This window comes from Felis catus, chromosome C2 (genome assembly GCF_018350175.1).
Source record: "Felis catus isolate Fca126 chromosome C2, F.catus_Fca126_mat1.0, whole genome shotgun sequence".
NCBI lineage: Eukaryota > Metazoa > Chordata > Mammalia > Carnivora > Felidae > Felis > Felis catus.
In genome coordinates this window covers 121,528,688-121,543,580 of record NC_058376.1, presented here as the reverse complement: position 1 = coordinate 121,543,580, position 14,893 = coordinate 121,528,688, and the positions used below count along the sequence as shown (strand labels likewise).

The 14,893-nt window shown below is 40.1% G+C and overlaps 1 protein-coding gene across 3 annotated transcripts in view; it reads left to right on the top strand.

Moving 5' to 3' along the window:
- Positions 1-14,395, top strand: part of GRK7 (G protein-coupled receptor kinase 7) — a 33,563-nt gene extending 19,168 nt beyond the window's left edge. The window contains exons 3-6 of one of the 3 annotated variants that reach the window (XR_002745427.2): positions 2,704-2,978; positions 8,817-9,022; positions 9,171-9,290; positions 10,961-14,395. Coding sequence is in view for 2 of the 3 variants with exons in the window: in XM_003992047.6 (XP_003992096.3) it covers positions 2,704-2,978; positions 8,817-9,153 (612 nt within the window). In the remaining variant the exon portion in view is untranslated. Of the gene's footprint in view, positions 1-2,703; positions 2,979-8,816 lie in introns of all 3 variants that reach the window. The other 2 variants (XM_023260510.2, XM_003992047.6) reach the window with 2 other exon arrangements.
- Positions 14,396-14,893: the final 498 nt, after the last annotated feature.

Here is a 14,893-nt window from a genome sequence, read left to right as displayed (position 1 = left end):
ACAGATCTTGTATTCCAGAAATGTCAAATTCCTTAAAGCTCCCCACATTATTCCTGGCTTCATATCTCACATATGCTTATTAGCTAGCTAGCTTTCTGTGTGTGACAGATTCTTCCCTCATGATTCAGCTCAGCTATCACCCTTCAGTGAAGTATCCCCAACACACACACACCCCTTCTGGCCTCTCTGTGCTTGTTTTATACTCCCATTATGGCATTTACCCTACTTTATTGAGTTGACCTTTTGACCTGTCTCTACCAGCCTGTAAATCCTGAAGGGCAAAGGCCGGGTATTATATGTGTTGGTATCTCTAGAACTCACTGGAGGGCATGACTCAATAAATATTGGTTGGATAATGAATGGAAAACATCCAGTTACCATCGTTGCTATTGTTTACTTAACAAACATTTTGTTGGGCATGCACCAGATGAGGCCCTGCAGTAAGTACTTAGTTTGGATACAGAGATGAGTGAGACTATATCCTGGGCCTTAGAGGAGCCTACAGGACCTTTTGTCTGGACAAATGCAAAACTAGACAAGATGCCAGGGCAACAGATGTAAACTGGGACTGTACCAGGCAAACCGGAACATATGGTCACCCAAATTATATATCAGCTTCTATGAAAACAGCAGTGACGCGCTGACTCATGCCCAGCCCGTCAGACCCCAGTCACTTCCAGAACCGGCCAATTACTTCTCATTAGTGCTTGGGTCATATATATTTTTCATTGTTGTTATCCATGTAGAAATTACCTGTGAAATTTAATATTCCTAATGCAATATATATATATATATATATATATATATACTGTTCATGTAAAAAACATATACTTAAGCAATTAGACAGAAAAAAAATCACCAAATAAACAACTAAAAACATGTTCTAACTTTTTTGGTGTACTGGAATGCATATTTGTAATTGGTGTGTGAAACCCAGTATATATTTAAACTTCTTGGTATTAACAGTAGACTTTAGTCTGTTGTCTTTATTGATGGGCATTTGGAAATTTCCAGCTTGTGACCATTATGAATAATGGAGCTGTGAACATCTCAGCATAGATTTCTTTTTCCTTCTGAGTCATTTCTTTGAGATACATACTCCAAAGGTAAGTAAACTGGTTGAAGAAAAGGAACAGTTGGTACATATTATTGTCTATGACTATTTATATCTTACTGCTCTCCTAAAAGTCTGGGTCAATTTGCACAGCACATCTGTTTTTCACAACTCTGCCAATAATTTATATTATCATTTTTATGTACTAATGGAAGCATATTGTCATTTTAGGGTGTACTTTGAATTTTTAATTGCTGAAGAAGTTATGCATTGTACTTTAACCAAAAGAACTTAGTTTTTATGAAATCATAATGTGTTTGTGTGTGTGTGTATATGCATATTATAAACCATATGTATATACACACATACTTACACACATATTTACATGGTTTATAATAATGAGGTATGTTATAGGTATTCATTAAATATTGAATTAATTATTAAAATCACACATTCACAAAAGGACAATAACTGCTTGATTCCACATATATGAGGGACCTAGAGTAGGCAGATTAATAGAGACAGAAAGTAGAATGGTGGTTGCCAGGGCCTGGGGAGTGGAGGCAATGGGGAGTTATTTAATGGGTATAGAGTTTCAGTTTTGCAAGGTGAAAAGAATTCTGGAGATAGATAGTGATCATGGTTGTACAACAAGGTGAGTGTACTTAATACTCTTGAACTGTACATTTAAAAATTATTAAGATGACAACTTTTATGTTATATGTATTTTGCTGTAACAAAAATATGTATTTAAAAAATACTTTTTTAAATCCAGTGATCATTTGGCATGTATTTCCATTAGAAGGGTGCCTACAAAATATACTCATGCATGTTAGATGAAATTTCATATGTGGAATTTTCTAGATTAAAATGACTCTGCAAATTTTCAATTCAGACAGGCAGAGATGTGTGAGATTAATATCAGTATGTAGCAAGTAGAATAAGAATCACAGACCGGATAACACATGAACATTCAATATTAGCAACCTTTAAAAACCTTTAGCAACCTAAAGTGCTCAACCTTTAAAAACCATGCATCTAGGGGTGCCTGGGTGGCTGTCCGTTAAGTAACCAACTGGTGATTTTGGCTCATGGTTCGTGAATTCGAGGCCCACACTGAATGGCTCTGCTCTGACAGTGTAGAGCTTGCTGGGAGTTCTCTCTCTCCCTCTCCCTCTCTCTGCCCCTCCCCACTCACATGTGCATGCACGTACTCTCTCTTCCTCTCTCTCTCAAAATAAATAAGTGAACTTTAAAAAAAAATACCATGCATCTAATTTTCTATTACCTGTGAATAAAATACAGAGGCTGAGCTTAGGGGAATCATAAAGACATCTACTTGAACTTTTCAACTTAATGATGAAGGGTCCCACTTCAAGGACAGCCTCATTTGTCCCTTTTATAATGCACTGCAGCTAAATCCTCTTTATGTCTCATTTGCCAAAATGGATCACATGGCCTGCCCCAACTGCACTAGACGATGCTGGAAAAGCAGGGACTAGAATAGGTTAGACACATTGCCACCCCAAATAAGTTAAGATTCCCTTAACAAAGAAAGAAAAGGAGAATGGGTATTGGATAGGCAATCAGCAGTGTTTGTTACACTCACATTAGTATTTTTGTTTTGTTTCTTGTTTGGGGTATTACAGGCTGGAACCAATGGTTATATGGCTCCTGAAATCCTAATGGAAAAAGTGAGTTATTCCTATCCTGTGGACTGGTTTGCAATGGGATGCAGTATTTATGAAATGGTTGCTGGACGAACACCATTCAAAGATTACAAGGAAAAAGTCAGTAAAGAGGATTTAAAGCAAAGAACCCTGCAAGAAGAGGTCAGATTCCAACATGATAACTTCACGGAGGAAGCAAAAGATATTTGCAGACTCTTCTTGGCTAAGAAACCAGAACAACGTTTGGGAAGCAGGTAAACTACCATATAACAGAGGTGATTAGCAGTGTCAGCATTGTCCATGGGGATTTAGAACGTACTTTGGATTAGTGCTGAGGCCTTGAGGTTAAGTTTTATTATTATTTTCCTATTATTATTTGCATGTTATATGGTTAAGTATTTCTGATACTTTCAAACACTATAAGCACTTGATATGGAACAATCTCCAAGATATGTATATATATATCTTGTTTTCATATATATATATTATATATGAAATATATAATATATAATATATAATAGAACATAGAATATAATATGATAACATATATGAAACATATATAAATATATAATGTATATAAATATATATTAAAAACATATTATTTATATTTACTATATATTTTTAATATTTATTTATTTTGCGAGACAGCACACGAGTGCTTGAGCAGAGGGGCAGAGAGAGAGGGTGAGAAAGAATCCAAGAGGGCTCCCCACTGAGCATGGAGCCTGAGGCAGAGCTTGATCTCATGACCTGAAGATCATGACCTGAGCCAAAATCAAGAGATCAAGAGTAGGACACTTAACTGAGCCACCCAGGCACCCCGAATATTCTTCCACGTAATTTTTTTTAATTAAAATTTTTTTTCAATGTTTATTTACTTTTGAGAGAGAGAGAGAGAGAGAGAGAGAGAGCGCGCACATGCATGCTGGTGGGGAAGGTGCAGAGAGAGACAGGGGGACCAAGGATCCAAAGTGGGCTTCAAGCTGACAGCAGAGAGCCCGATGCAGGGCCTGAACCCACAAGCCTGGACCTGAGCCAAAATCAAGAGTTGGACACTTAACTGACTGAGCCACCCAGGTGCCCCAACCTGATTTTTTTAAATAGCAAAACAAAATCCATTTGTAATAACTTCCAAAGCATGACAGACCCCAAACTAACAAACACGTATTTTGAAATTTGGTGGAAACTCTGCATTTATGTGAAATAAAACATGGAGCTGATTTTCCTGTGTAGATTCCAATGTTGTATTACCGTGGTCAGAATAGGCCACATCATGATAACAAGCAAATCCCAAAGTCTCTGCAGCTTAAAACTAATGGAATTTTTCTCATTCACACAAAGTCCCTTGTGGGTCCAGCAGCACTCCAGGGTGTCTCCCTACTGAGCAGTGACTCAGAGATCCAGGCTGCTTCCATCTGACAGCTCCATTGGAACTCGTGGCTTCCAGTTGACGTAGCAAGAGAAGAGAGCACGGAGAACCTGGGGAACTTTGTACCGCCTCAGTCAGGAAGTGACCCACTTGCACAGCACTTCACACACACTTCCGTTTGCCCAGAATGAGTCTTGGCCCTGCCCAAGGTCAAAGGGTCTGGCTAGTGTTGTCTTCCATGTGCCCAGGAAGGAGAGGAGACACAGAAATGGTGACCACTGACCATGTCTACACGCGGGTTCTCAAGCACAGGGAGGATGAGCGGGCACACTAACAGCGGCCGAGGCAGCAAGGAAAGCAAACAGTCTCTCTAGATGACTTCCCTGAAGGGAACACCACCGCTTGCCAGGATTGATTGAAAATCTATAAACACGCTGTGGGTATATAAAATGAAATGTTGACAAACTTTTTCAGGAAAATGCCACCTTAAAGCCCTGGCTCATTGCCTGAAGCTGCTCCATCAAGCAAAACCTTTTAATAAAGCATCTGTTGTTGTGACTGTTTTGAATAAAACTGTTTACAACATTAGAGAAAAGGCATATAAAAACCAGCTGTTCAGTGAAAGACAAAACCTTCCAACATTTTCATTTCAACTCTGTATTTTTTTAAAAATTCAAATGAGATAATGCTTGATTGATTTAGTGGTGTCCTTCAGGACCGAGCAAATGCCTACACAGCATGTCACACAGAAGACGGGTCACGTGGCCCCTCCCTGTTGCATTCACGAACATTTGAAATAAATTTTAAAAACCCTTTCCTTCTTTAGATGCCACTGAAAGGATATTCCCTTTGTCTTCATAGGTCTGTGAATTAATTTTGCAGAAAAGTTGAAAGCTTTTCTGAGCATCTCACAAGGGCTCTTGAGAGGATTTATCGTGTTTTCCAATAAAATAAAAGCTAAAGCCCATTTAAACATTTTGCAGGTTTTATTCTGATCAGTTAGTGCAGCAGAACAAGATCAAATAACTGTGCAAGCCTCTGACTTAAGTGCTTCTCCAACACATAATTTCATATCAATACATACTGTTCTTGGCAGACCAAACCCCACAGTGTATGGTCAGGTGGTATCTTTGCTTCATTGACTGTTACAAGAAAATCCATTGTAATCTCGATGTGGGGTTCAGGAACACAAGAGCACCTGTAAATGCTGTGAAATGAAATCTACCCCAACAAGCAGGGGAATCTCCTTTCCTACCGTGGCCCGTTTGGCTGTTACAAAAGATGCCGCCTCAATCAGTAGCCTCTCCTATTTGTCCAAAGTGCACTGCATAATGGTGGGCAAAAAGATCTCTGCGCGAAGCTGCAAGGGAAAGATTCAAGAGTAAAATAATATTTATGCTATTTCTAATTACAGAACTGACATAAGAGACACCAGTGCAAAAAGTAAAGTGATCAGCTTTGCAGTGTCCCAGACACCGAGTGAAAGGAATAGGGGTTACAGAGACTGGTCTTTATTGTCAGCATCAGCACCACAGACATTTAGTGGAAAAGGGCATAAAGCATGGACCCTGCCCCCCAGGGGCATCTAGTTGGGGTGACGGAAAACATAAAGAAAACCTTTCAGGGGCTATTGTTGCTTTTGTCCTTTGTCACTAGTTGCAAAAGGGCTGCAGTCAGCCATCCCTGCCGGACAAGCCAAGGCCATTTGGGCCTGTTGCTTGAGATATTACTTGAGAACTGTTCATCCTGATGTCAAGACCGGCTTGACAAGTTTCTCAAGGTTACTGAGCCCCTGGGCACTCTGTTTATCCAAGTTAAAACTGCTCTGAGTGAGTTTGAGGAGGACTCTTGACCTGTGGGACAGTGTGTTCATGCCTGCTGATGGTCATCAAGGTGGTGTGAGCTCCTTCCTCAGGGCACCTGGTCCCATTCCAACTCTCGTTTTCGTAGAGACTCCGAGACTTGGGGTTCATTCCTGATCTACTTGGACGGAATTCTAGCTCTATCCTTGTTCTGCCAGGTTTAAAATCTACGTGATACCCTCCCCACACCAAAATCTGATACCTTAAAATGGTGAATGTTGCTATGTGAATTATACCTCATAAACCTAACTTCAGAGAAAAATCCATCTTCGAAGCTTCAAATGCTCTCAGTAACCCTCCCTCAAGACTGTGACTCTACAGGATGGAAGCCACACAGACAGACACCGGTCAGTGAGTTCTAGGAGATGGCAAGCCCGCATTTTCCTTCCTTTCAGTTGAGGGAGACTTGGTGGCTTTGAGAAAAAGAGAGACACCTGCAGTATCTCCTGATGCAGTTCTCCATACCTGTTTTTCAGCTGGTGCATAATGAGACAAGTCCAAGGAGCCCTGCACCCACCTTTCTGGACGGTGCTAGGCCTGAACCACAGAAAACAACCCAGAGAATGGCTAGACATCAGACGCCTCCAACTGAATTTCTCTTTTTCACAATAATATTCGATTACAATTTTCCTTTGAAAAACTCACCTATGTCTTTTGGCTTTTTCAGAGGCACAGCTATTTATGAATGCAGAAGCAACTGAAGAGGGTAAAAGAGGTTAAAAATGCAGTTAAAAGACAGACAGGCATTGTTGTGATGGTTGACTGTGATAACAGCGCTTCACTTTGTGTTAGTTGAGAGTAGGCTCCGGATAGATGCTAGTTATTCTCCCTGCCGTTGTTAGTAATGTCATTATTGTGTTTAGAACCTATTGGATAGAGTCTGCTGCAGTAATTATCTGACACTGTAGGGAGTCTGTGAAGGGGGTATATGGGAGACGTCCTCAGTCCTTTTCCTGAAAGCTCTTTGATAACTGGAATAAAAGTAAAGGGAAAACTATGAACGTGATTAATTTTTAATAAGGTTGATTTATGACAGAAATCGACTTTTCCGTAAGAGAAGATATTTCTTAGAGCAGTATATCTATTCACATAAAAGAAAAAGGAAGGGGTGCCTGGGTGGCTCAGCTGGTTAAGCGTCTGACTCTTGGTTTCGGCTTAGGTCATGATCTCATGGCTTCTGAGTTCAAACCCTGTGTTGGGCTCTGCACTGGCAGTGCAGAGCCTGCTTGGGATTCTCCCTTTTTCCCTCTTTCTCTGCCCCTCCCCCATTCATGCTGTCTCTGTCTCAAATAAATAAATAAACAAACAAAAAAAAGGAAAAAATCATTTGAAACTGATGCCACAATACAGCCCTCTTTTTATTTCTTTAAAATTTGGACTTAAGGGGGACCAAAAGAAATGTGTGGTAGGCTGCCCCTCGTATGGTTCCCAAAGATCCCCCTTCTGTTATCCACAGTCCTGTGTAATCCCTTCCCTTAAGCGTGGGCTGGACTTATTGGTTTGCTTCTAAAAATATAGCAGAAATAATGAGATGTCATTTCCAAGATAAGGTATTAAAAGACTGTGCTTTTTAAATCTTGGGCTTGCTTTCCCTCTCTCTCTCTCTCTCTCTCCTCCTCCTCTCCTTCCCTTCCCCCCTCCCTCCCTCCCTTCCTCCCTCCCTCCCCCCTTCCTCTTTGATCATTTGCCCTGGGGAAATCCAGGTGCAAAGTTATAAAGTAGCCTTGTGCAGTGGCTCACATGGTGAGGAATGTAGGCTCACCAATAACCACGTGAGTGAGCTTAGAAGCAGATTTTCTCCCTCAACTCCACTCAAACCTTCAGATGAGACCACAGCCCTGAACAGCTTTACTGTAACCTCAGGAAAGAGGCACCTAGTGAAACCATTTATAGATTCTTGACCCACAAAAATTGTGAGATAATAAATGTTTGTTGTTTTAAGTCACTAAATGTTAGGGTAGCTTGTTACACAGCAATAGATAACTAATATAAGAGGTTACACAATTGGGAACGTATATTTTTCTCCCTTATTCTAAGGTAAATGCTGGAATAATTTCTAGACAAGGGTTTGATAACAAATAACCATAGTCTTGGGCACTGAAGATATGCTCATTAACACTAATAATTACTAATGCATTTAAAAAATTTTTTTTTATGTTTATTTATTTTTGACAGAGACAGAATGTGAGTGAGTTAGGGACAGAGAGAGGGAGACACAGAATCCGAAGCAGGCTCCATGTTCCGAGCTGTCAGCACAGAGCCCAACATGGGTCTCGAACTCACAAGCTGTGAGATCATGACCTGAGCCGAAGTCAGACACTCAACTGACTGAGCCACCCAGGGGCCCCCTAATGCATTTTTTTAAGTCTTTAAAAATACTGTGGCAGTGGGGGGAGGTAGGTGGAGCTCCTAGACACCATGTCATATGAAGAGTGGGGAGATATGGGTGCTGTCTTTTAGAATGTGGTGGGAAGAGACATGCTTCCCTTGTTCTGTCTGACCCTGAAGGGCAGAGCAAAATGCAATGACTATAAAGTTGCAGGCAAGCAGTTTCTGGCCTCACTGAATTTTGCTTGTATTTCCACAAAACACTAAGGATAAAAGTCATGTCAACTGCTTGACTCTAAAAATTAGATCTACATGTGAAGGTTTATCCGCAAACAATGAAAATGCTACTGTCTGTGTAAGGTGATTTTTGAAGTCATTATTTTTTTTTAATTATTCTTTATGTCGTTATATTGTCTTTGCAATTAAAATGAAATGTATTACAGGAAAAGAATGCTGCACATTTTGTATTGTTAGAATATTTCCTGTTTTGGTTTGTTAGTGTGACTCAGTCTGACCATCTCCTTTCTTTACAGAGAGAAGTCTGATGATCCCAGGCAACACCCTTTCTTCAAAACCATCAATTTTGCTCGCCTGGAAGCTGGCCTAGTTGAGCCCCCATTTGTGCCAGACCCTTCCGTGGTTTATGCCAAAGACATCGCTGAAATTGAAGATTTCTCTGAGGTTCGGGGAATTGAATTTGATGATAAAGATAAGACGTTCTTCCAAAGATTTGCAACAGGTGCTGTCCCCATAGCATGGCAGGAAGAAATTATAGAAACGGGACTGTTTGAAGAATTGAATGACCCCAACAGGCTTGCAGGTTGTGGGGATGGTAATTCATCCAAGTCTGGTGTGTGTTTGTTATTATAAGTTGTTCTCTCTACCAGATGGGCAGCAGGAATTTCAGCTGACATAATCCTTGAATGTTCCTAACACATGAAAATCTGTTGAATGAGGACTGATCAATCAGGAGGGGCATTTCAACCATAGAACAGTTCAAAGGACAGGTGAGCTCACCACTAGGACACATTTTTCTTTTGCCTTCCTTCCTCCCTCCCTCCCTCCCACCCTTCCTTCCCTCCTCTCTCTCCCTCCATCTCTTTCTTCTTTCTCTTTTTTTCATAAAGATGAGTCAAGTAAAGTTTCAGTTTTCACCAAGGGCTGGGAAAAGGAACAGTCAGGTTTATTTTGATAAACTAAAAGCATGAGCCCTCCAGCATCATGTCCCTGAAAATGACACAAAGTCCTAGGAATAGAGATTGGAACTTTGTGGTGTACTCAGTAAATGAGCATTTGCAATTCTTAGTAAATAATCATTTTAGTTTTTCTTTGTTTATATCCCTTCTTCTCTTCTTCTTTCAGTATTTCTTCTGCTTCTGTACTTATAAAAAAGATTTGGAAGCTGGAAATAAATGTTCCTGATATTCTCCCCCTGAAAAAGAGTGGATTGTAGTGTTTGGGCAATATTTTAAATTACAGAAAAAATTTTAACTTACTGAAAGTCTCTTATTCATATTTTTGAAATATTTTGCCATTGTAATGTTGAAGTATTTTAAATGTAAACATACATGAGACCTGCGAATTTAAAGTATTCCGTAAGTCGAGTCCTTTAGGGAACATGCTACAAATTGCTTATGTGTAGTTTTTCACATCCCATTGGTTCCCAAACTTTGCTAAACTTTGGAATCACCTAGTGATCTTTTAAAAATACTAATGTCTGACTCTCAGCCCTAGATTTTATTTGATCTGGGGTGCAGCCTGGGCATCTAGATTTTCAAAAGCTCCCCAAGTGCTTCTGATGTGAGGCAAGTTTGAGAACCATGGCCACGTAGGCTTAAATGCTGTTATATATGGACTCTTGTTTTGGTTGCTCAAAGCTTCAATTACACATTTGACAGCAACTTTTCAAATACCCAGAAAACATGTAATTTTGGCAGTTGCAGTATATATGAGACCAAAGATAATCTGGATTCATCTTGTATATTCTCTTGTCCTTGTACACTTTCGTTCTTCACACGTACCTCCAGAAGTAGATCTCTTGGCTATTTCAAGACCTGAAGAAATACCGACTCGGAAACTGATTTGAACAAATTGTAGCTCTCGGTTCAAGTGGCTGCCCAGCCAGCATTGTATTGTAGAATTAGCACTTCTCAAAAGCACAGCCAAAGTGAAAATTCTAAGGGTGCAAAAAAATATTTTGGACCCAAGCATAAACCTGAGGTGATTATACTTAAAGAAAAAAAAAAAGAGGGGCGCCTGGCTGCCCCACTTGATAGAGCATGTGACTCCTGATCTCAGGGTTGTGAGTTCAAGCCTCATGTTGGGTTTAGAGCCAAACAGAGTACAGAAAGAATAAAATACAAAAAGAGTAAAAATAAAATGAAATTTTTAAAAAGGAACAAAAAAGATATATGTGTGCATAAGAAAATCTCACTTGTCCCGGTGGTGAGAGACCTGGCTGAAATCAATTTAAAAATTTTGTCCCTTGAGTAAGGGAGCCAAGAGTTGCAGAAACACTGGCCAAAAAATATTTGGTTGACTGGAATCCAGCTAACAGTCATGCTCGACTGCAAGACAACATTAGGCATATCCAAACGAGTAGTAAGAAATCGGCTTGGACTTGAGTCCTGGGTTAGTGCATCTGCCACTCACCCTTCTGCTCGTTCTCTATCCTCAGCAAGCTCTTGATGCTCCAAATCCTGCCCTGGAGACACCGCAGAGTCCTGAGTCATCAAAGCAGATACAGGTGTGTCCAGCAAATTCTTTTTCCTAAGGCAAGAAAGTAGATTACAATTTGATAAGATTCCGAATAAGTCTATTTTAACAAAAGACAAATTCACAACTAACAGAAATCCAATTCACCAGAGCATTCCAAGACTAGAGGTCTTAGGGTTTAGCCTTATAATTAGACATTGAAAAGTCATGTCATATTGCATTGGTTCCTCAATGTGAATGTCTGCTTCTTTTGATAAACTTAGAACTAAGTCAGGAAAGTAACTGAATAAGATAGCTGTTTTCAAACAATCACCAAGTAAATATGTGTTGAGCTCTAGTTCACACTGAGCCCTATCCTGGGCATTTGGGGGATACCACAGAGAATTAAGACAACTGTCTAAGAGAGGCTATATGGTGTGGTGTAGAACACATATTCCTGTCAGTGTTACTATTCACATTTTAAATGAGAAACTGAAGCTCATTGATGTTCTGTAGCTTATCTCAGGTCACACCGCTTTCCAGCATTGTTGCACAGACTGGAAATAATGTATATGAAGCACATAGCACATGACTGCATATAGTAGGGGCATAATAAATTGAAGACTATAGTCAGTAAGTAGCAGCTGGTCAAATGACCCTAGATCAGGGAACAAAGAACTAAACCTGGCTACCTTGATTAAAAGTTCCAAAGGAGGTGAGAGAAGGAAGAGAGCTGGGTCCTGGGGAACGGTTTAAAAGGAAAGTTTTTATGCACAATGAAAGAAAAACCTACTTAGAATGAGTGGAGACATTGGAGTCCATCCCAGGCCCCATCCTTACCACATGCCAGGTGCAGGACCCACCTGGGCCACGTCAGAGTTGCAAAGCGGTCTGTGCAGGTCATGGGTGGGATTCAGGTACAGACTTAAGGAAGACAAAACCTGATGTCTCATCAAAGGAAGAAAGTGATTTTTGAAAGGGGATGATGCTTGCTTATTTTCCAAAAGTTAAAATGAGCTTACATTTTTATATAAAAGTTTCATAAACATAATGAAGTATCAGGGGAAACAAACACATATGAGTGAAATATGCAAAGAAGGACCAGAGAGGTCATTTTTATTCTTCCAGTTTGTCAGGGATTATTTGGAATGTTTGTTTCCTACAGGAGGAGATGGGTCTAAAGTAGATGGATAAACTGCTTAAAGGGACGTAGAGCTGCCCTCAAAGCAGAAGGTATGGATGAGGTTTTCATAGAAAACAGTGATGAATTATTGAGTTTAAGACTTCAAGCCACAAAGAATTAAAAAATATTCCCGAGTGTTTATTTAGAATATCAAATTTAAGATGTTTCATTTAGGTGACAAGCATGGATTGGAAATTCAACAAATTGGGCTTTTTAGGAATTGCAGGTCTTGAAATCCTGAAAGTCTATCAGATCGATTTTTAAAGTTTATTATATTGTATATATCATTAGGGCAGTTTAATAATAAGACTTAATTTATATAAATTGTCTGGACACGAAAACTAGTGAAAATACATAATCCTTGCTTCTTAAACAGTTGGTTCTGGGCACTTTTAAGTCTTCCAATTTTTTTTAATGATATAAGGAAAAAATCAGATACAAGCATTTTTGAGGGGGAGGAGGTTGCCTGGAAGACTTATCAGATTAGCCATTAACCATTTTGATTATCAAAAAATTTTTCAAAGACTGAGTTTTCCTGGATTGTCTAGGAAAAAGAATTGCAGTCATGTAGGTTTAGTTATTGTTTCAATAAATATTGCTACCTGCCATGTGCCAGGCTCCATTTTGGTTTGGGGAGAGATGCTTGGTTTTCTCCCTTTAGGATTTTCAGATCAGAAAGTATTTTTGTTCCCTCTGTGTGTCAGTAAACTTTTATATCTCTTTGGGTAGAGGTGAATTTTGTTCTTTCTGCTTTTTCTCAAGTTTTCTGCACTGAACATGTATTTATTTTAAAAATCAGGGAACCGTATATTATTTAAAGCAAGGCAGGGCCCATCACAGTTAGATCTGGGTATGTGGGGCATGTCCAGGCTGGCTCTGGCAATAATCAGTCCCTGAGAACCCCTTTCTGGCCAAAGGGTATTAGCCTGGGTCCTGGGAGTAAGGCTAGGATGTCCAGTCTAAACCAGCAGAATATCCCTGGACAGAGCCAGCAATTGGTCCCTAAGGCTGGGGCCTGATTATTTGTTCCGCAATCCAGAGTATGAGCTGTGGTGGTCTGTGGTGAAAGTTTTACCAAACCCCAGAGAAGAAAAGCAAGTACAAGGCAACAAAGTTTCTCATGCAGGATTCACTTCAAAATATCTTCTTAGGAAGCAGTTGATATTTGACAAAAGTAAGATTGGAGACCTCTGACCCTCCCTCAAAATTTTTATGAAATTTTACTGACCTGTGAGATCTCAAATGCTGGGAACCCCTGGACTGGATGACCTTGAAGGGCACTCCAATTGTAGGGAAGTATTTGTGCTTCAGTGGAAAACGAATGCATTGCCTAGAGGAGCATATGCAAACTTTTTCTGTAAAAGACCAGAAAGAATCTTTCTTATTTCTTAGACTTTGCAGAAGGCAACTACTTACCTCTGCCTTTGTAATGGGAAAACAGCCATAGCTGATGTGTGAAGGACTGAGTATGGCTGGGTGCCAGTAAAGTTTTATTTACAAAAAACAGGTGGTAGGTAGTACTAGATTTGACCCACAAGTAGTAATTTACTGTTCCTAGTCAAAAATTATCTTGTTATCAAACTGACTAGGTTATCTGATTCTGAAGGAGCTATTTTACAATTCTATAAACTGTAGATAATTAATGGGAATGCAAATGCGTATAGACACGCAAATGACCCTCCCCCACTGCATTAGTCAGTCAGGGCTATGATACCAAAGGATTGCAGACTAGGCGGTTTAAACAACAGAAACTTATTATCTCAATGTTCTGGAGGCTCCAAGTCCAAGATGAAGGTGTGAGTGGGGTTGATTTCCTTTAAGCCTCTCTCCTTGACTTCTAGATGACTACCTTCTCCTGTCTGCCATGATCTTCCTTCTGTGTATCTCTGTGTCTTAATTTCTTCCTATAAGGACACCAGTCATATTGGATTAGGGCCCATCCCAGTGACCTTATTTAATTTAATCATCTCTTTAAAGACCCTACCTCCAAATACAGCCACAGTCCCAGGTACCTGGGGGTTAGGACTTTAACATACGAATTTTGAGAGATACAACTCAGTCCAGTATCAGTACCCCCTAAACCAGTTTTATGTTAATTTGCTCATTCATTTCAACATTCCTTTGCTGCATATAGGTTTATGGTCTTTATTACTTTTTTCAACTGGTTGTAACCCCAGTTTTCTCATGAATGAGTTAAATAAAAATCTTTAACATGTGTTCATTTTTATTTCGCTATGACAGTCCCAATTTTACCTTTTTTTTCCTTAAGATTATCCATTGACACGACCCGGAATGTCACAATACCATCAAAGAACCTAAAGCACCCTAAAGCCTATTTTTGAAATTCTGCTCCCATTAACCAAAGTTCTGAGCAAGAGCCCTTTCTCTTTTTGTTCTCTTACGAAACACACAGCAGAAAGAAGAGCCCCCGAACAGAGGGCTAGGGGATGTGGTGGCAAGCCCAGAAAGCAGCTAGCATTTTCCCAGCAGTTTGATTGAGGTGCCTGGGGCCAGCTGACTGTTACATATTTTTAAACCAAGTCTCCTCACCCTGCCTCTCCCATCTGCACTGCCAGTTGTCTCATACATTCCTGCCGTGCCCATGCTTCCTGCATGCCGCGGGAGAAGCTGCTGGGGAAAGAGAAGCAGAAGGGAGAAAGCCGGGAGCCAGAAGAACCAAGGGGAGCTTCATCAGTTCACCTGCTAGGGCAAAGTGTGCTGAGCCCCTGAGGC